Source organism: Oryctolagus cuniculus, chromosome 17 (assembly GCF_964237555.1).
Source record: "Oryctolagus cuniculus chromosome 17, mOryCun1.1, whole genome shotgun sequence".
In the NCBI taxonomy this organism is placed as follows: Eukaryota; Metazoa; Chordata; class Mammalia; order Lagomorpha; family Leporidae; genus Oryctolagus; species Oryctolagus cuniculus.
The window spans coordinates 18,102,316-18,122,080 of NC_091448.1; the positions used below are offsets into that span (position 1 = coordinate 18,102,316).

At 50.0% G+C, this 19,765-nt stretch overlaps 1 protein-coding gene across 1 annotated transcript in view; it reads right to left on the bottom strand.

Annotated features, from left to right (window-relative positions):
• Positions 1-19,765, bottom strand: part of EFTUD2 (elongation factor Tu GTP binding domain containing 2) — a 52,368-nt gene that overhangs the window by 1,560 nt on the left and 31,043 nt on the right. Inside the window, exons 9-25 of the mRNA XM_002719444.5 lie at positions 18,356-18,438; positions 15,370-15,536; positions 13,777-13,901; positions 11,760-11,823; positions 11,070-11,160; positions 8,077-8,212; positions 7,421-7,548; positions 6,512-6,705; positions 5,519-5,630; positions 4,991-5,131; positions 3,954-4,055; positions 2,530-2,612; positions 1,510-1,596; positions 1,190-1,316; positions 941-1,028; positions 228-346; positions 24-118 (exon numbers count right to left, since the gene is read on the bottom strand). Coding sequence (XP_002719490.1) covers positions 24-118; positions 228-346; positions 941-1,028; positions 1,190-1,316; positions 1,510-1,596; positions 2,530-2,612; positions 3,954-4,055; positions 4,991-5,131; positions 5,519-5,630; positions 6,512-6,705; positions 7,421-7,548; positions 8,077-8,212; positions 11,070-11,160; positions 11,760-11,823; positions 13,777-13,901; positions 15,370-15,536; positions 18,356-18,438 — 1,942 coding nt within the window. The remainder of the gene's footprint in view (positions 1-23; positions 119-227; positions 347-940; positions 1,029-1,189; positions 1,317-1,509; positions 1,597-2,529; positions 2,613-3,953; positions 4,056-4,990; positions 5,132-5,518; positions 5,631-6,511; positions 6,706-7,420; positions 7,549-8,076; positions 8,213-11,069; positions 11,161-11,759; positions 11,824-13,776; positions 13,902-15,369; positions 15,537-18,355; positions 18,439-19,765) is intronic.

Consider the following 19,765-nt stretch of genomic DNA (forward strand, 5'->3'; position numbering starts at 1 on the left):
CTAAGACATCCAGAGCTACTGACCTGCGCCTGGCCAGGACAGTGTAGACGGCAGAGACACAGTCTGCAGGGGCCTGGACCTCTACAAAGTAGTAAGGCTCCATCAGACGAGGAGTGGCCTGCAGCGGAGAGAGAAACGGCTCTTCAGCTTGGGGGGTGTAGGCTTGAGGCCGCACCAAGCTCGGTCTTCCAATTAATCCACTGTCCAGGAAAGCCCCAGTCTCTTACCATGAGGAAGGCGGAGTAGACGACTCTCCTGGCCGTGGGGATGATCTGGCCCCCACCCCGGTGCAGGGGCTCCTGGGCAACCACTGCATCCAGGATCTTAAACTTGACATTTCGAATCACTGGAAAGGAGATGCAGACAGCTGCCTGAGGAGGGCTCTGGGGCGAGTCTCCAGGGCATCCAGACCAACAGTCTTGCTACATCACAGCTGTCTCACAGATACCAAAGACACAGCACAAAGAGCAGGGCGTTCCAAAGAGATAGGCAAGGCCTGGCAAAGAGGTCTGAAGGTGAACTGTGCTCCTAGTGTTTGCCTCAGGCCATGCTCAGACATGTGGGGCTTTCCTAGACAGCACAAGACACTGAAATTTGTTTGGATAAAGAGTATCCAATTGCTAACTTGGTCCCACGGACAATAACTTGGTCCCATGGTCTAATCTTTGTCCATAAACCACTCCAACCTCACTGCCCTCTTGGTATCTCTCCTCAAACACACTCCAAGTCAAAGCCTTCCCAGGAAGGAGGAGAAAATGTCAGTCAGGATGCATCCTAACTGCGGCACCAGGGCAGGGGGAGGAAGGGAGGAAGCTGGCCCAGCACAGGGGATGGCCCTGGGTGCCCCACACTGCTTCACCTGCCAGGCCTCAAAGCTGGCGGGCCCACCCTAGCTGCAAGGTCCCTGAGAACTGGGGCGGGGAGGTGCTGACAGACTTACACTCATCACAGAGGGGCCCCTCCCGGGTTCCCCACTGGAAACCCTGGACGATGCTGTCCTTCACTGAGCCAAGAAGAGCCTTGTCCACCTGCAGAGAAACATGGGAGCTCCTTAGCAAGCTCCTGTCAACAGCCCGGGAGTTGAGGGAGAGGACACGCACAGCCACTAAGAGGATCCCCTCCATCACCAGAGGACACAAAAAGCTTCCGGGAAGACAGCACCCCAAGGTTCCCATCAGTTCTGCTGTACCTCCGAGGGCAGGGTGTCATCCACCAAGATGTTGGGGCCGGTGGCATCAGGGCCGAAAGCCCAGATGGAACGGGCAGCCAGCAGATCCCAGTCGTACTTGGTCTGGAAGAACTCTCCCAGCTTCTTCCTGGGGGAAGGAGGGAAATGGGGGAAACTCAGCAACAGACAGCTCTGTGACTGCTGGCTCCTGGGGACCTTCCCTCTCTGCAGTCACCTCGTCCCACCCACACCGTGCTGAGCAAACAGCAAAGGGGGATACGCGTGGCTTTGCAGAGGAGCTTGTGGGACTCGAGACCGGGCAGGTAAGCTGCATTCCCCACCTGTTCCATGTGATCTGGACCACCTCGTTCTCTATGTCCTCGGCAAGGCCCTTCTCCAGAGGCTCGGCTATCATGGTGATCTTGTTCCTGGCAGGAAGGACACGGGTTATGAGGGGTCGTAGGACTGGTGCGAGGGATAGCTAAGGGGTGGCAAAGTGGACAGCCAGGCAGGGATGTTTGTGCAAGCCGAAGGGGCAGGGAAGAGCAAAAAGGGCTCATCTTCTCTTTTCATTTGAATCTTTTTTTTTTTTTTTTTAATTTTATTTATTTACTTGAAAGGCAGAGTTAAGAGAGAGAGGTGGGGTGGGGGGACAGACATCCATTCACTGGTTCATTCCCCAAATGGCTGCAACAGCTGGAGCTGGGCCAATCTGAAGCCAGGAGCCAGAAGCCTCCTCCGGGTCTCCCACATAGGTGCAGGGGCCCAAAGACTTGGGTCATCTTCCACTGTTTTCCCAAGCTTTCAGCAGGGAGCTGGATCAGAAAGTGGAGCTTCAAATCGGTTCCATATGGGATGCTGGCGCTGTAGGCCAGGGCTTTAACCCGCTGCGCCCCAGTGCTGGCACCCCCTACCTGTTTTTAAAAGCAAAGTTTGGGGGCCAGTGCTGTGGCATAGTGGGCAGAACTGCTGGCCCCAGTGCTGGCATCCCATATGGGCGCTGGTTCGAGTCCCAGCTGCTCCACTTCTGATCCAGCTCTCCACTGTGGCCTGGGAAAGCAGTGGAAGATGGCCCAAGTCCTTGGGCTCCTGCACCATGTGGGAGACCCGGAAGCCCCTGGCTCCTGGCTTCGCATCAGTTCAGCTCCATCATTGCTGTGAATTCTTAGGTGAAGAATGCCACAGCACCCTGTCCAAAGGCACAGGCGGGCAGCAGGGGAGTGAGACACATGTACCCTAAATGTCCGCCCATCCCAAGACTCAGACGGCTCTGCCTCCACAGCCCGGTGCTGGGGTGGAGCTGGGGGGGAGGGTGTGCCCATTAAGCCATCAGTCCCAGGGACGCTGAGCCCCCAGCTTACTTCTTATTGGGCGTTTCAGCAAAGCACTTGAGGGAGGATGTTTCCACCACTGTCTCACAAAACGTGACGACGGGGTCGGCCACCTGGGAACAAGACAAAGCAGGGAGGTGAGGCCTGTGTGTTGGAAGGACAGCCATCCACCCTGAATTCTGAAGCTCCCGGCACTCCCTGTGAGAACCACTTCCTCCCACCTCCTGCCTTCATCAGCACGAGTGACAAGCAGCACAGCAGCCGCTCAAAACCCTCATCTGCACTTTGCTGAAAGGTCTGAGAAAACTTAGTGTAATCAAGAAGCGATATTCCCAAGCCAAGAGCAATTAGGGGACCAGCAGGGGCCTTAATTATAGTCTTCTGGAGTAGCTCTCAATATCTACTTGCCGGTCCTCCACCAGCACTGAATGACCCCTGTGGGTCTGACGGGACTGGTGCTGGGGACCCACTGGCAAGCACCCACTCCACGTTCACCCTCTTAATGCCTGTGTGCATAGCACCCCTAACACTCCCACATGATCTGCTGCCGGGAAACCCTCTGGCCAATGGCCTCAGCCCAGGGCACACCATTATGAAAGGGGTGTTAAGGGCATGTGTCCCCAGCACCACAGGGCCTTGGAGAGAATACGCATCTGAAGCAGCAGATGGAGGCCAGCCAGTGCTTGTTTTCACTGCGAGGCTATGTCAGGACTGGACTCTGAATCCAGGGGAGCCAGTCCCCACTCTCTCCTAACCCACTGAGCCCTAATCACCAGACTGTGCAATGATTTTCCCAACAAAGCACCAAGAGTAACTCTGCCTTGAGAACCTTGACTTTAAACTTGTATGACACCAAGACCAAGCCAACAGGAGGCAGCAAGCCTTCTGACAACTTCCCACAGAAGGAGCTGCATGGCCGGCGCTGCAGCTCAATAGGCTAATCCTCCACCTAGCAGCGCCAGCACACCGGGTTCTAGTCCTGGTCGGGGCGCCGGATTCTTTCCCGGTTGCCCTTCTTCCAGGCCAGCTCTCTGCTGTGGCCAGGGAGTGCAGTGGAGGATGGCCCAAGTCCTTGGGCCCTGCACTCCATGGGAGACCAGGAGAAGCACCTGGCTCTTGCCTTCAGATCAGCGCGGTGCGCTGGCCGCAGCGCGCTGGCCGCAGCGCACTTGCCACAGCGGCCATTGGAGAGTGAACCAACGGCAAAGGAAGACCTTTCTCTCTGTCTCTCTCACTGTCCACTCTGCCTGTCAAAAAAAAAAAAAAAAAAAAAAAAAAAAAAAAAAAAAAAAAGAAGAAGGAGTTGCAGACCATGCTTTTCACCAGCAGAGCTGCTCCAGTGGACCCCTCTCCTCTCCCTTGGAGCTTCCAGGGAGACGGATGGTTTGGTTATGGTGAAACAGTCTGGATCTGTGGGCCCACCAGCTCCTGGCCAGGCGTGGGGACTACTGTACCTTGATGTCAATCTCTGAATACATCTTCCGCAAGTCATGCATCACACAGTCCAGGTAGAGCTCCCCAGTGCCCAGGATCACATGCTCACCAGACTCCTCCACCTGCAACACAGCAGCCTGGTGGTTACAGCAGGAACTCTTTAGACCAGCAAGAGCAGACACACCAGCAGCAAAGCCAGGACCCAGAAGAGGAGGAGCCCACGCTACCATGACAGTCACTGTTCAGCGTCAGTTCCACCCCCTTCAAGGTTTGGTGGGAAACATCTATCAGTCGGTCGTCAAGACTCCAGCACCACTTGGTGCGAGGTCACTCATTTAGTTCCCATCTTAGCTATTTAGGGAAAACCTTACCCTATGTCCATGGATACAATCTACTCCTTTAGCCCTGATCAACTACTCAAAACATATGCTGGCAGGCTTAAGGCTGTACAAGGATCAAAGCAACTAATTTTCCTGTCTATCTCTCCTGGAAAATTAGTTCAAAAAGCAATGTCCAATAAAGTTCTTTTTCCTACGTAAAGATATTTGGGGGGACTGACATTGTGGTATATGGGTTAAGCCGCTGCATGTGATGCTGGCACCCCATATGAGCACTGGTTTGTGTCCCAGCTGCTCCATTTTTTATTCCGTTAGCTCCCTGCTAACGCATGTGGGAAGGCAGAGGAAAATGGCCCAAGTAGTTGGGCCCCTGCACCCACATGTGAGACCTGGATAGAGTTCCTGGTTCCTGGCTTTGGCCTGGCTGAGTTCCGGCCGTTGCAGCCATTTGAGGAGTGAATGAGCAGATGGAAGATCTCTCTAACTGCTTTTCAAGTAAATAAATAAATCTTTTAAAAAAAAAAAATTTAATGATTTGGGGAAAACACACACAGACACATATACACAGAGTCCTTGTCCTGCCTTTAAATGATGGTAAAAGGCACAGTCTGTTTCTGGTATAGGTGGCAGGAAGCAGTGGATCAGAAACACCTGACGGCAGGGAAGTGGGGGGCGGCACAGGCCAGTTAGCCAGGTAAGGAGTGCTCTTGCAAACCTACCTTGGTGGTGAGGGATGGATAGCTCTTGTTGACTTTGCGCAGGCCGTCGAGCATCTTGGGGAGCTCTGATGGGTTGACGGGCTCCACGGCAATCTTAATAACAGATGTAGTATTGAACTTCAAGGGCCGGAAAATCTGAGCCTGAAATCAAAATGCAGAGGAGTGAAGGCATCTGCCTGCACAGGCCCAGCAGGTGCAGACCTGAGGACTTGCTGAAGGCCAGACTATTCCCCAGCCAGGAGTCACGATGCTGAGGGCATCCTGAAAGGCATTTATCCCCATGTATTTCAGCAGGAAGAAGAGAAGAAGAGAAGAACAAAGGCCACTCCTCCTAATCCCCAACATCTGAGCCGAGTACAGGGAAAATCCAGCAGGGTCAGATCTAGAATGCTGGGGCCTGGCACCAGGAAGCCACAGTGACTCTGACTTGGGCCCCTGTGAGTTCTGCGGCTTGGTGCTCATGTGTGCCATGGTTCCTTGGGACATGACAGCTTAAGCCAGTCCAGCTGGACTTTTGAGAAACTCTACCTCCTCATTGCCTCGGGGTTCAGTTATGGTTGCCGTCTTCACAATTGGTTGATCAACACCTTCAATCAGAACCCAGTTGCCTGCAGGAACACGGTTCACCTCAATGTGGTACCTGGAGTAAAATCCAATCATTAGCAACAGCATTCACTCCACCAAAACACACCAAGCACTTGTCATGTGCCAGCCACAAGTCGGGAGCAGGGGTAAACAAAACAGACACTTTCTAGCAAGGGAGAGAACAAAAACTACATAGCTACACAGGTGCAGTAACAAACCCATACATGCTTTAGAGAAGACGGCAAAGCATTGAAGAGGATGCAACAGGGAACTCTAATTCCAACTGGAAGTTCATGGTTAAGAGCTGCTGCCCAAGGTGATGGAGATGCCGAGAGCACTGCAGAAGGCGCTGTAACCGCCCTAGCTCTGCCTTCTAGGGAACAGGTGGACTCGGAGGAAGAACAAGTAGCCATGCTGGAAGGCACAGCACCACATCAGGCAACAGGACTGCCTGGGTTCCGCCTGCCAACTGAGATGCCAACCTCAAACTGACAAGCTGCCCAGAGGCCCAAGCTAAGCTCGACTCTGCAGACTAGGATGCTCAAGGCATCCAGCAAAGACTTCTAATTTGGTCAAAGAATAAACAGCGGAGGGTGGGAAACAATTTCTTTTGGGAATAAGCATGAAGGTTATAATAAGCCACACAAAAAAAGGAAATGAGAGGATTAAGAAGGAAATCCTGCTACAAAGTTTATACAGTCATCTAAATCATAGAGGCAAAGCTTTTGGCATTATCCCAGTAATGGCTGCCTTTTAACCTAGCTACCTGGAGTAGTGACAGTCAAAGTCAAGTGGCCGGATGAAGGTGGGTCATCTCCTCCCCTAACTGTATGGAGCCAGGAAGCTCTTGTTTCCAAGGAGGACCACCCCTCGCAGCTCCCTGGAGCAGTCCCGGGACAGACTGAAGCCTGCTCTGTAGGTTCTGGATGGCAGTACCTGGCCACGGAGATCCAAAGGCGGCCCACAGTGCATATCTGAGAGTCCTCCTCATCCTCCAGGGTATAGTTCTCCCCCAGCACCTTCACAGGCTGCCCAGCATGGATGGTGCCACTCAGCACGCGCCCAAAGGCGTGAAACTGAACTCCATCATCTGTGCTGTACATCTTGGTTGTGTGGCACATCAGCGGACCCTAGAGGAGGGGAGGGAGTGCAGCTTTACCACACATACACACACACAGCCCTCTGAGTGGGCACCACCCTCTCACGCCCCTCGACAGTGATGATATGAGCTCCGAGACAGCAACCCAGACCTATAGAGGAAGATGTGAGCTCCCAGGAAAATTCTAAACGTAGAAGACACAGGCATAGTAAAAAAGTATTTTTTCTCCCCAGGAAATGAGGCGATGAAGCAGGTTTAGGATGGCAGATTGGCACCACTGGCAAGATAATTTGCCTTAAATTCCCTCTGAAGACTAACTCCCAATTCTACACTGGCTGCATGATTATGATGAGTAACTTAAATTTACTAAGGAATGTCTCGGAAAGGTTTTTAGAAGCCATGGCTGATGAGATTATCTACTGCTGGTCGGGTCTTCACTATCTGCCAGGCACCATGCTAAACACAATGGTAACCCTCCCTCAATCTGCTTAATTCTCCTAGCAAGCACTCATTATTATTACCCTCACTTTACAGCACAACACCTTGAGATGCAGGAAGTTCCAGTAGCACTCCCTAGGCTGCAACACAAGCAGCGGCAACACTGGGCTTGAATTCAGGCCTGACTATGCTCATGGGAAGGGGCAGGAAGGCTGAGAAAGAGGGCATTCATTATTCCTGTGACCAGAAATCAGCATTTCCATGAAAGTGGGGGAAAAGCAGAGAACTAGGGGGCCAGGTTCCCTTACGTCAGGGTCACAGTCACTCATGGCCTCGCCGAGGTCAGAATCCACACCCCCAGTGTAGGTGTGCTCGATCTTGGGCTTGGCGCCCACTTTTGGAGAAGGGATATGCTGTACACACATGTCCACGAAGCCTGTGGAGGGAGAAGAGACAGCAGTTACTACCCACTCTCACAGGGGAGTGAGCAAGAGCTACAAATCCACGCTGGATGGTGCAGCTCCAGAAACTATGAAACTAGGATTCCAGGAAGAAATGATGCCTCTTTCCTGGGAATATGCTGCTGAGAGCTGGAGGCATACTGATGACAGTGAACCACCAGGGACCCCTCAGCTGTATGTGGCTCCCAGAAGCAGCTTGCAAAAATCTTCAAGGATCTACATCAACCTGTGAGACTGGGCGTGAGCACTTACACTGAGCTCACTAAGCACACCTGGTCTTCCCAGGCCTACTAAGATCACCCCCTCAACCAATTCCTCCCCTCTGAGAAATACACTATCTGCTAAGTAGAGAAAGTGGGAGAGGGTACAGATGTCTTGTCTCCCCAACGCGGTTTGTATAAAAGAGCCTCAGATCTCTGACTTTCACTGCAGGGTAAGAAAAAATCCCCATGATCCGCACAGCAGGACACAAGGTGGGAACCGAGGGGCCCTGTGCGCTTCACCTGTGAACTCGCCAAAGAACTTTTTGCAGACCAGCCTGAGCAGCGGGCGGATATTCAGCTTCAGCTCCTCCTTGGTCAGATGGATGCCAAGCTCGTCCAGGGTCCTTGGGAGGCTGGTGTCCACATCGCCCACGACCTGTGAGGGTGGCAGACACCAGGCCAGCTGTAGTGATACCCCAGTGAGGGGCTACAGAGGAGGACAAGGGGAGGCTGCGGGCAATCCGAAGAGGCGATACTCGGTTCTCTTCTACAGGGAGAAGACTATTGGCAACGACAACAGTTTGGCTTAGGGGAGTCTTTGATACCCACACTTCAACCCCTGGTGAAGCCAGCTTGGTGAAATCTGTCAGCCAATTGGCACTCAGCTTCCCTGCCATCAGAGCTGCCCCCTGGTGTCTGAAGGGCAGCAATGCCTCTCACTCAGGAAATCCCCCCCACACCCGCTACTTAGACTGCAAATTTAGAGGATGACTTCGCTGGAAGGAACCAAAAAAGGTCACCTCACAGTCCACCCTGTGGGGACAGGGCCAAGCTAAACCAGCAGCAGCAGCCTCGAGGTCTCCAGTGAGCAGAGCCCATAAACTTATTTTATTAATCCATTCCAGTCTGACAGGAGATACTAAATACTTTTTAGCACTAATAAATTTTAATTGCTATTTGTCTTGTTGCTATGCTTTGCTATTGTGTCAACTGGAACGGCCACACACATCCTGTGTAGGTTTGTGTGTGCCCACTGTGCACAGTGCTTATTAAATACCTGCATATTTCATTACTGTTTTGGGACAAGGTCTGTATGAAAATTCCCATATGACACTTCTACCCGTTTAGTTCCACATTTACACTGCACAAACTCACATCTGTGTGTAACATCTCATTCTTTTCTTTTGGGCACCCCACATGTTTAACTGCATCCTTACATTTTCTGCTCTACCCTTTTTTTTTTTTTAAACTTTTATTTAATGAATATAAATTTCCAAAGTACGACTTATGGATTACAATGGCTTCCCCCCCATAACGTCCCTCCCACCAACAACCCTCCCCTTTCCCACTCTCTCTCCCCTTCCATTCACATCAAGATTCATTTTCGATTATCTTAATATACAGAAGATCAGCTTAGTATACATTAAGTAAGGATTTCAACAGTTTGCTCTCACACAGAAACATAAAGTGAAAAATAATAGATGATTTTTTTTAAATGATGATGAAATCAGAGCAGACCTATTATCATGTTTAATCCCAGTGAGAGTCAAGTTGGGAATTGATAATTTCTTTTTCTTTTTCTTTTTTTTTTTTTTACAGAGGATCAGTTTAATATGCATTAAGTAAAGATTTCAACAGTTTGCACCCCCATGAAAACACAAAGTGAAATATATTGTTTGAGTACTCGTTATAGCATTAAATCTCAATACACAGCACATTAAGGACAGAGATCCTACATGAGGAGTAAGTGCACAGTGACTCCTGTTGTTGACTTTACCAATTGACACTCCTGTCTATGGCATCAGTAATCTCCCTATGCTCCAGTCATGAGTTTCCAAGGCTATGGAAGCCCTCTGAGTTCTCCGACTCTTATCTTGTTTAGACAAGGTCATAGTCAAAGTGGAGGTTCTCTCCTCCCTTCAGAGAAAGGTACCTCCTTCTTTGATGACCTGTTCTTTCCACTGGGATCTCACTCACAGAGATCTTTTGCCAGAGTGTCTTGGCTTTCCATGCCTGAAATACTCTCATGGGCTTTTCAGCCAGATCCGAATGCCTTTAGGGCTGATTCTGAGGCCAGAGTGCTATTTAGGACATCTGTCATTCTATGAGTCTGCTGAGTATCTCACTTCCCATGTTGGATCACTCTCCCCTTTATTTATTCTATCGGTTAGTGTTAGCAGGTATTAGACTTGTTTATGTGCTCCCTTTGACTCTTAGTCCTTTCATTATGATCAATTGTGAACTGAAATTGATCACTTGGAATAGTGAGATGGCATTGGTACATGCCACCTTGATGGGATTGAATTGGAATCCCCTGGTATGTTTCTAACTCTACCATTTGGGGCAAGTCAGCTTGAGCATGTCCCAAATTATACATCTCTTCCCTCTCTTATTCCCACTCTTATGTTTAACAGGGATCACATTTCAGTTAATTTTCAACACTTAAGAATAACTGTGTATTAATTACAGAATTAAACCAGTCATATTAAGTAGAACAGATAAAAAAACTACTAAGAGGGATAATGTATTAAGTTGTTCATTAACAGTCAGGGCTATGCTGATCAAGTCACCGTTTCCCATAGTGTCCATTTCACTTCAACAGGTTTCCTTTTTGGTGTTCAGTCAGTTGTCACCGATCAGGGAGAACATATGGTATTTGTCCCTTTGGGACTGGCTTATTTCACTCAGCATGATGTGTTCCAGATTCCTCCATTTTGTTGCAAATGACTGGATTTCGTTGTTTCTTACTGTGGTATAGTATTCTAAAGAGTACTGCTCTACCCTTTCAACTGATACACACTGCTTCCATGCATGCCCAGAACAGGCACCACAACGTTCACGCAGCCATTATTTCCATTGCTTCCTTTTTTACATACTTCATTTCATGGGGTATACCATAATTCATTTAGTCAGATTCTCACTGATGAACACAACTTATTTCTTCCTGCAGTTATAATGCTATAAGCACACATGCACATGCAAACACACGTAAGAATAACCTGAAGACTTCCACAACTACACCTGTACATAAATTCCGACAACTGCAACAATTAGGTCTGAAGTGGCACATTCTGAATGGTTCAAATCTGCCACACACCTTCTCCAGGCTACGCCTTTTCTTTTGTACCCCTCCGTTTTTCTGATTTAAACAGACTTTGCAGAATTCTTAATAAGCAACCAGTGAGCCACTCAGTGATACAAAACTCAGCAGGCTGGGGCCAAGGGAAGTCCACACCTACCTGCTTTTCCACCTCACGCTTAGAACAGACTGAAGCTCAGAGCCTGCCACTCACCTGAGCAAGGATCTTATAAAGAGGTTCCAAGATGAACTCCACAAAGCTCCTCTGGGAGCTGCTGGTCGGGGCCTTTTTAGTGAATTTTCGCCTAAAAAGAAGAGGGATGGGCATTTGGGCAATGGTTAAGACCTCAGCTGAGAAATCTGTTTCCCTTACAGGAGTTCTTGGGTTCGAGTCCCAGCTCTGGTTCCCATAGTTGGCTCCCTGCTACCCCCGTGAGAGACCAGGACTGAGTTCCTGGCTCCTGGTTCTAGCCCAGCCCAGCACTACCATTGCAGACGGTTGGGTAATGGACTAGCAGATAAAGGCTCTCTGCCTGACCATCTCTGCCTCTCAAGTAAAAATGTTAAGAACAACAACAGAGTGGTAAGAGACCAGGAGGGAGAAGGCAGTGTCACTGAGTCCAGTGTACTGTGAGTTCTGAATCTGAGCAGGAGCCAAGGGGAGGAATGTGTGTGCGACTGTAAAGTTCCCCAAGAGAGATTCCAGAGAGGACTCGTGGCTATGACTCCCCTGCACGCCTGTGCGGGGCCAGGAGCCCTCAGGAGAGACAGCCTCCTACTCAGTTACGCTCGTGAAGCCAACTCTGAGCAGGAAAGATGGTGTCTTGGGAGTTCTTACATCTGACTGCTCTTACTGGGAACACAGATTAGCCCACCAGAGAGTCACATCCCATACTTTACTTACGTCTTAGGGTTGAAGTAGATGTCACCCCAGAGTCTCTTAGCGAATTCCTGGTAATTAATATCACCTATATGAGAAGCCAGAAAATTATAATCTATCTAGCAAAGTACTGTTCAAAATTCTGTTTCAGATGCCATAAATGGTTCACAGCTGAGGAATTCTAGCCCTTCCTTTCCAGGGTCCAGAAATTACCCTCTAACCAGGGAAGAAATGTGGACACTGAGGTACAAAGCACGGGAATGGCCCACAATTGCCAAGGCTGTGCTGTAGCCAAAATGGGAACTCAGCATCTCATTTCCAGCAGGCACTAGGATGAGCTATGGACAGGGCACGGTTTCCAGCCTTTGCTCGATGGGACAGGCTCAACTGCCTGTACTCATCCTCTACCTACATCTAAACACATCCCCTCCAGGAGCGAAGCCTGTGGGCTCCTTCATTCTTTCCTGATCCACAGAGAAGCTCTCCTCTGCGGCCAGTAGGTGCCACCTTCCGGCTGCAGCCTCACCATCAGGCTCTGGCTTTAAGCTTCTTGCAAGCAATCACCGGATCTTCTAAAGAGAAAATACCAAAGCCACTCTTGGTCTCGTTTCTCACTTTTCTGTTTGCCTGCAACTGTTAATCCTGGTCCAACTGAACCAGCCAACTGTGGCTTAAGTCAAGCTCTTCTGAGTGAAGAGCTCTTGATGCAGACCCTGAGAGGCATGAAAGTTCTCTATCTCTGCTTTTCAAGAAAATAAAAGAATAAAAAGGGGTAGGTGTTTGGTGCAGCTGTTAAGATGCCGCTTGGGAAACCTACATCCAATACAGGAGTGCCAGGGTTTGGGTCCAGCTTCCTACTAATATACACTCTAGGAGGCAGCAGTTGATGGCTTAAGTCCCTGGGTCCCTGCCACTCATAAGAAAGATGTAGACTGAGTTCTGGGCTCTTAGCTTTAGCCTGGGCCAGCTCTTACTGTTGTGGGCATTTAGGGAGCAAACCAGAGGACAGAGGTTTATTTTGGTGTAAAGTATTTTGAAATCCATACATATTTTTTCATAATGTACATGTACCATGAACTTTTAAGATCCCTTATATCAATCTAAGTAATATGATATAATTTACATAAAATAACAGAGGGAATTATAACAAAGTACTAAAATTTGTTATGGTAATGAAGTTAGGTATGAATTTTGATTTTTTTTCAACTAGGCTTTAATATATTTTCTACAATGTGCATATAATTAAATAGCTACATGTTTTTAAAAGGATCCAGGTTTACCCACCCTTTCTCTCATGAGAGCAAGGTGTCCACCTGCAGGGGAGGCAGGCTAACCAATGGGCAAGCAGCAGTGCTGGTGCTCCAGGCTTTACCAACTGGGAGACCCTACAGGGCCTGGCCCCTCAGCTCGGTAAATGGGGTACCAGGGATTCCCCTCGAAGGCAGAATAGCACCTGACACACAACAGACTCTCTGTACGGGGTTCTTGTTGGAATCTGTGGTAACTGGGAGGCACAGGGATAGACAGCCAGGAAGCGGCACGGAGACTGGGGGTCACGGTTGCAGAAACCTGGGAAATCATTCAGCTGGGTCTGTAGCGGAGGCTCGCATGTGCTGACTCCACGTCCAGCCTGAGTTCTCAACCAGGCCTTGCAAATGTGCATGTGCCTAGATCGGGCTGGAGAGTCGCTGGCAGCACACACGGTGAGGGAGAGTCCACTTGTGAGCAGGAGGCCTGGAAGGCCTCTGTACGCATGGGAAACTTGCACTTCTCAGAATCTGTCTCGCTCTAAAGCGTTTATGCTTAAGACAAGCCCCCTGTTCTCCCATTCGCTCCCAGTCACGTTCATCTTACTACTGTTCTGAAGCCACTCAGCCCCTTTTGGTCTGGAGGCCAAAAAGAGGCTCACTTGTAACTATAAAAGGCAGCAAAATGCTCTCCCCAGCAGGACACTGTGATGCGAAGCCACCTCTGAGGCATTCAGGGGAGAGGCACACAGGACTCTGGGGAGGCTGGCAAGACAGTGCCAGGCTGAGCTCACCAAAGGTGTCGGCGTAGATCTTGGCAAAGGAGCCCAGCGTGAAGCAGATGCTGTACTGGGAGCTGGAGAAGCAGACGTTGCCCAGGAGCGGGGAGAGGATCAGGTTCTCGTCAGTGGAATACATGCTGCAACAGACACAGGGTAAGCGTGCCGCAGGCCCTGACCTCTGCCACGGGGGACGGGCAGGGATGCCTACACAGCCACTCGCCAGCCCTCAGGAGGAGCTTGCATAAGACGCTCAGTCTGGCCAACAGCCTGGTCCAAGGAAGTGACATGATGGAGCTGTTCCCTAACTCTCAGTAACAAGCTGGCTTCTCAGAGCCGGGAACGTTCCGCACAACCTTGGAGGAGCTAACCACATCAGACAGACAAGGGCAAATGTGGAGGACAGAGACAAAGACCTTGGAAGACGGGAAATGAATCTAAAGTGATAAGAAATGAATATATTTGAGAGAAATCTCAACTTCACAAACACAAACATAAGAGAAAGAGCGAGAGAGACACAGAGGTAATTTATCCTCTACTCTTCTTTGTCCTGTAGTCTTCGGCTTTCTTTTAAACATGAATGCTAAACCGCAAGCACCTCAAAAGGTCACGAGCATTTGTAAGAAAATCAGCTGTACACAGGGGTCACACCCACAACTCTATCCTAACGGGCACATTATTTTATGGGATCCTCTCACTTGGAAACGAAAGCATTAGCTTATAAAGAACGGCCCCTATCCATCCCACTGCACCCCCCATTCTGCTCCCCAGTGGCAAGCGGCTTCAATCCATTTTATAGCTGCCTGGAGTACTTACCTCCATATCCCTAAATACTGTTTTGCTGCTTTCTGATTTTGAGGTTTCAAACATGCCCTCTTGATTTTCTATCCTGGTAGATCAGGATTTAGTTCCATCCCACCCCCAGCCTTCCTTTTAAAAAGAAGTGCTATTACTTCATCTTTTGGACCCATGACGCTGGGCTGGGCTCCAGCCATTCCCAACCACTCCAGGGATGAGGAGGAGACACTCCCAGTAGGCAGCAGTGCCGCAGGCTGGGGCAGCTGCGGGCAGCGGAGCTGTCACCGGCCCCAGCCGTCAGACAAGCTCCCAGTGGCCGTGTCCTCGCCCACTTAGGGGTCTCAGGAGTCGTTCAGTACATACTTCAGCCTGCAGATAAGACTGGCTTTATTTAATTTCTTGTAACATCCCTCTAGGCAAATATTACCATCATTCCATTTTTTATAGAAATGGAAACTGAGCTTATGTAATTTGCCAGACTCTACAAGAGAGCTTAACTTATTTTCCCTACTTCATGTAGTTGGTACGCAGCTAGGATGAGACCAATCCTAGAGCTCAAGGTATTGCCCATGACAATAAATTAAAGATGCACGAAGGTCACAACTGGCTAAGGCACAGGTACTGAGGTCAAGGTCGTGGAGGCAATCTCTGTAAAGACCTGAGATGCGCCTCCAGTCTTGCCCAACAAGCTCATCCACACACGTCAAGAAGTAAATCAGAGTTGCTCCCAAAGGTATTCAAGGGTAAAATTAAGATTTATAAAAACCAGCGTCCCTGAGGACCGGAAATCCACTCCCAGCAGTTTCATACCTTATTAATCCATTGACCTCATCCACAATGTGGCGCAGCTTGTAATAGGCATCGGTTGGAGGCAGCTTCAGCTCCAGGATCAGCCGGTCAATCTTGTTGATGCACACGGTGACCGCCAGCCTCTCCTGCACCGCGTGCTTGATCAGCCGCTCAGTGTTCAGCATCACCTGAGAAACACAGGCTCTGAAGGTGGTGACACAGCAAAGAGGACAGAAAGTCCAGAGCAGAGCCAAAAGGGCACCGCTTCCAAACATGAAGCAAGAGGGCAAACGAGAACCTGGGGAAACACACTGCTGGGCAGCAGCAGACAGCATCTCGCCAAAGGCAGATGCGGGCACTTTCAGAGGACACCCTGTAGGACTAAGAAATGAATAAACACACTCTCAGTGCTAGAGAAAGGACAAGGCAGGCCAGCAACAACTGTGGTGCTGGATGGGAACTGGGGGATGTTAGGATGGACAAATGATTTTTAAAAAACATTTATGTATACATTTATTTGCTTGTTTTAATTGAAAGGCAGAGGGACTGAGAGAGAGAGAAACAGAGAGCACTTCCATCTACTGATTCCCTTCCCAGATGCCGGCGATAGCCAGGAGCGGAACTCAATCTGAGTCTCCCATGTGGCTGGCAGGGACCCGAGTGCTTGGCCATCACCACTGCCTCCCAGCGTGCACATGCGTAGGTTGTTAAATCAGGAGTGGAGCTAGAACTCAAAGTCAAGCACTCTGAAACAGGTTGCAGGCATCTCAAGCAGTATCTTAACCACATGCCAAATGCCTGCCCGTGGACAAATGATTTTGAATACACACGTGTAGAAATAGTTACATATATCCGTATGCATGTGTGCATGGATATTATCTAGTTGTACTCTGTGAAAGAACCTACAGGCACAGGCAATGTACCCCGGTGGCAATGAGCACACCCAGATACTTGTTTCTAAATACCAGTCTCCATTATAAGAAGTCAGAGCTAGGGCTGTGGCACAGCAGATTAGGCTGCTGTTTGCGATGCCAGCATCCCATGATGGAGTGCCAGTTCAAATCCCAGCTGCACTACTTCCAATCCAGCTTCCTGGTAATGTGCCTGGGAAGGCAGATGATGATGGCCCAAGTATTTGGGTCCCTGCTGCCTATGTGGGAGAGCTGGAGGAGTTATCTGGCTCCTGGCTTTGCTCTGGCCCAGCCCTGGCTGTTCCAGGCATTTGGAGAGTGAACTAGCAGATGGGAGATCTCTTTCTCTATCACTCTGCCTTCTGAATGAATGAAAATAAATAAAATAAATAAATAAAATCTTTTTTAAAGAGGAGGAGGAGGAGGCAGCCAGGGCTCCTTGAAGAAGTGGCCGATCCAAGACTGAGGCAGGGGTGGTACAAGAGGGGTCTAGTACACCTTTTTAAGCCTGAAAGTAAGGGCGTGCTCACAAAAAGATGGGACAGGTAAAGGAAGGAGCCAGCTGGAAGAGAATTACCAGCCAATTCTGAGACAACTAGCGCATCACAATATAGAGCACTGGTAATAGAGTACAACCCTCTGAGTAAAACAGAAATCCACATATCCACACTGATAATACATAAGCCCGATGATGAGTGGAAGGGAAAGCTCTAAGAATTCTGACCAATAAATGCAGAGGAGACGAGATTGAGAAACTACTTGGAACTACTGTAGGAATAAGCCGAGAATCATCAATGGATGATAAATCTGGCAGGTAAAGTTTGATAAGAGAATGACACCCCCCACCTCTGCCTCTTTGTAACCCTGCCTTTCAAATAAATAAATAAATCTTGAAAAAATTACTTCAAAATGAAGTCCAATTAAAAAAGGACAATTCTGGGCCGGCGCCGCGGCTCACTAGGCTAATCCTCCGCCTAGCGGCGCCGGCACACCGGGTTCTAGTCCCGGTCGGGGCGCCGGATTCTGTCCCGGTTGCCCCTCTTCCAGGCCAGCCCTCTGCTGTGGCCCGGGAGTGCAGTGGAGGATGGCCCAGGTGCTTGGGCCCTGCACCCCATGGGAGACCAGGAAAAGCACCTGGCTCCTGGCTCCTGCCATCGGATCAGCGCGGTGCGCCGGCCGCAGCGCGCCGGCCGCGGCGGCCATTGGAGGGTGAACCAACGGCAAAGGAAGACCTTTCTCTCTGTCTCTCTCTCTCACTGTCCACTCTGCCTGTCAAAAAAAAAAAAAAATAAATAAAAAAAAAAAAAAAAAAAAAAAAAAAAAAAAAGGACAATTCTTGGCCAGCGCTGCGGCTCAATAGGCTAATCTTCCGCCTGCAGCACCGGCACCCCAGGTTCTAGTCCCGGTCGGGGTACTGGATTCTGTCCCGGTTGCCCCTCTTCCAGGCCAGCTCTCTGCTGTGGCCCGAGAGTGCAGTGGAGGATGGCCCAAGTGCTTGGTCCCTGCACCCCATGGGAGACCAGGATAAGCACCTGGCTTCTGGCTTCGGATCAGCGCGGTGCGCTGGCCGCAGCGGCCATTGAAGGGTGAACCAAACCAACGGCAAAGGAAGACCTTTCTCCTTTCTCTCTGTCTCTCTCACTGTCCACTCTGCCTGTTAAAAAAAGAAAAAAGAAAAAAGAAAAAAGGGACAACTCTGGCTCCCCCTGCTGGCTATTTCCTCAATGACAACAGGAACAAGGTCAGCCAATCTATCAATTCACAAATATAAAAGACATTCTGGTCTTTTAACAACAATCTCTTAGAAAAACTCATTAACATTTAAAATCCAATTATAGGAATGTACTCTCCTCCGCCCTTTATTTACATTTGTCATCTCATCTATGTTTCCTGAATCACAATGGATCCGATTATTCTGAGCCTCTCTAGGCAGGCAACAAGGAGACCAGCACTGAGAATTAATATTGAACTTCAATTGCTGCCCTAACTTTAGAGCAAACCTAATCCCACAGCCTTTCCTGTCCTCTGCAACCAGCTCACTGAGTGCGCAGAGCACAGCGTGGGGCAACATGACGGGACGGCGAGGGGAGACTCACCCCCTCAGCAGCGTCGATGAAAAGGACCACTCCGTCTGAGATGCGCAAGCCAGCTGTGACCTCGTCAGAGAAATTCACATGTCCTGAAAAAGAAAACACCAAGGAAGTCCCTACGGTGACTCGCAGGGTGATGTGAAAGGCGCTGAAAAGCCTGTGGACCCCAGACACCTCCTCTCCTCCCCACAGTTCCCTGCGGTGTACAAGTGTCTCCCCTCAGAGCCACATCTTGGGATCCAGCTGTGAGGCGAGAGGCCCCAGTGCATAAGAAGAGGTGAGCAGTTCGCCTAGGGGAGCAGAGCGCGTTCACACCCACATCCCAACAGCCTAAGCAGCAGCGAGCAGGGCTCCGCGGCCAGAGGGCATCCAGGAGCAGAGAAGGCCCTTTCTCAAGAGAGGCGGCTCCTGGAGGGGCTGCGGGCTGAGAGGGGCCAGGGCACCGGGCGCTGATGCTGCAATGCAGGCAAGTCCGGCAAAGTCCCACATTTTTCAGTTTTTTTCTTGTTTGTTTCTTTTTAAAGACTCATTTATCCGTTTGAAAGGCAGTCACAGACAGGATGAGGCAGAGAGAAAGAGAGGTCCTCATCCGCTGGTCCACTACCCAAATGGCCACAATGGGCAAAGCTGGGCCAATTCGAAGCCAGACGTGAGAAGCCTCCTTCAGGTCTCCCAGGTGGTGGTAGGGGCCCAGCCCCAGGGCCATCCTTCACTGCCTTCCCAGGCCACAGCAGAGAGCTGGATCAGAAGTGGAGCAGCCAAGACTCAAACCGGCGCCCACACGGGATGCTGGCACTGCAGATGGTGGCTCCGCCTACCACGCCACAGCACATGCCCCAATTTTTCAGTTTATTTTTGCATGGGAGACCAGGAGGAAGCACCTGCCTCCTGGCTTTGGATCAGTGTGGTGCACTGGCCATAGCGGCCATTTGGGGGGGGGGGGGGGGGCAACAGAAGGAAGACTGTTCTCTCTCTCTCTCACTGTCTAACTCTGCCTGTAAAAAAAAAAAAAAAGAAGAAGAAGAAGAAGATACATTTATTTATTTATTTAAAAGGTAGATTTACAGACAGGCAAAGGCAGACAGAAAGAGAAGTCTTCCATTTGCTGATTCACTCCCCAAATGGTTGCAATGGCTGGAGCTGTGCCAATCTGAAGCCAGGGAGTGAGGATCTTCTGGATCTCCCACGTGGGTGCAGAGGCCCAAGGACTTGGGCCATCCTCTACTGCTTTCCCAGGCCAAAGCAGAGAGCTGGATGGGAAGTGGAGCAGCCAGGACTCGAACCGACGCCCATACGGGATGCCAGCACTGCACGCGGCGGCTTTACCCACTAAGTCAGCATCGGCCCCCCAATTTTTCAGTTTGTAAACACTCTGTTCCAAATTGGTCCTTTCAATAAAGAGAGTCAAGAAAAAAA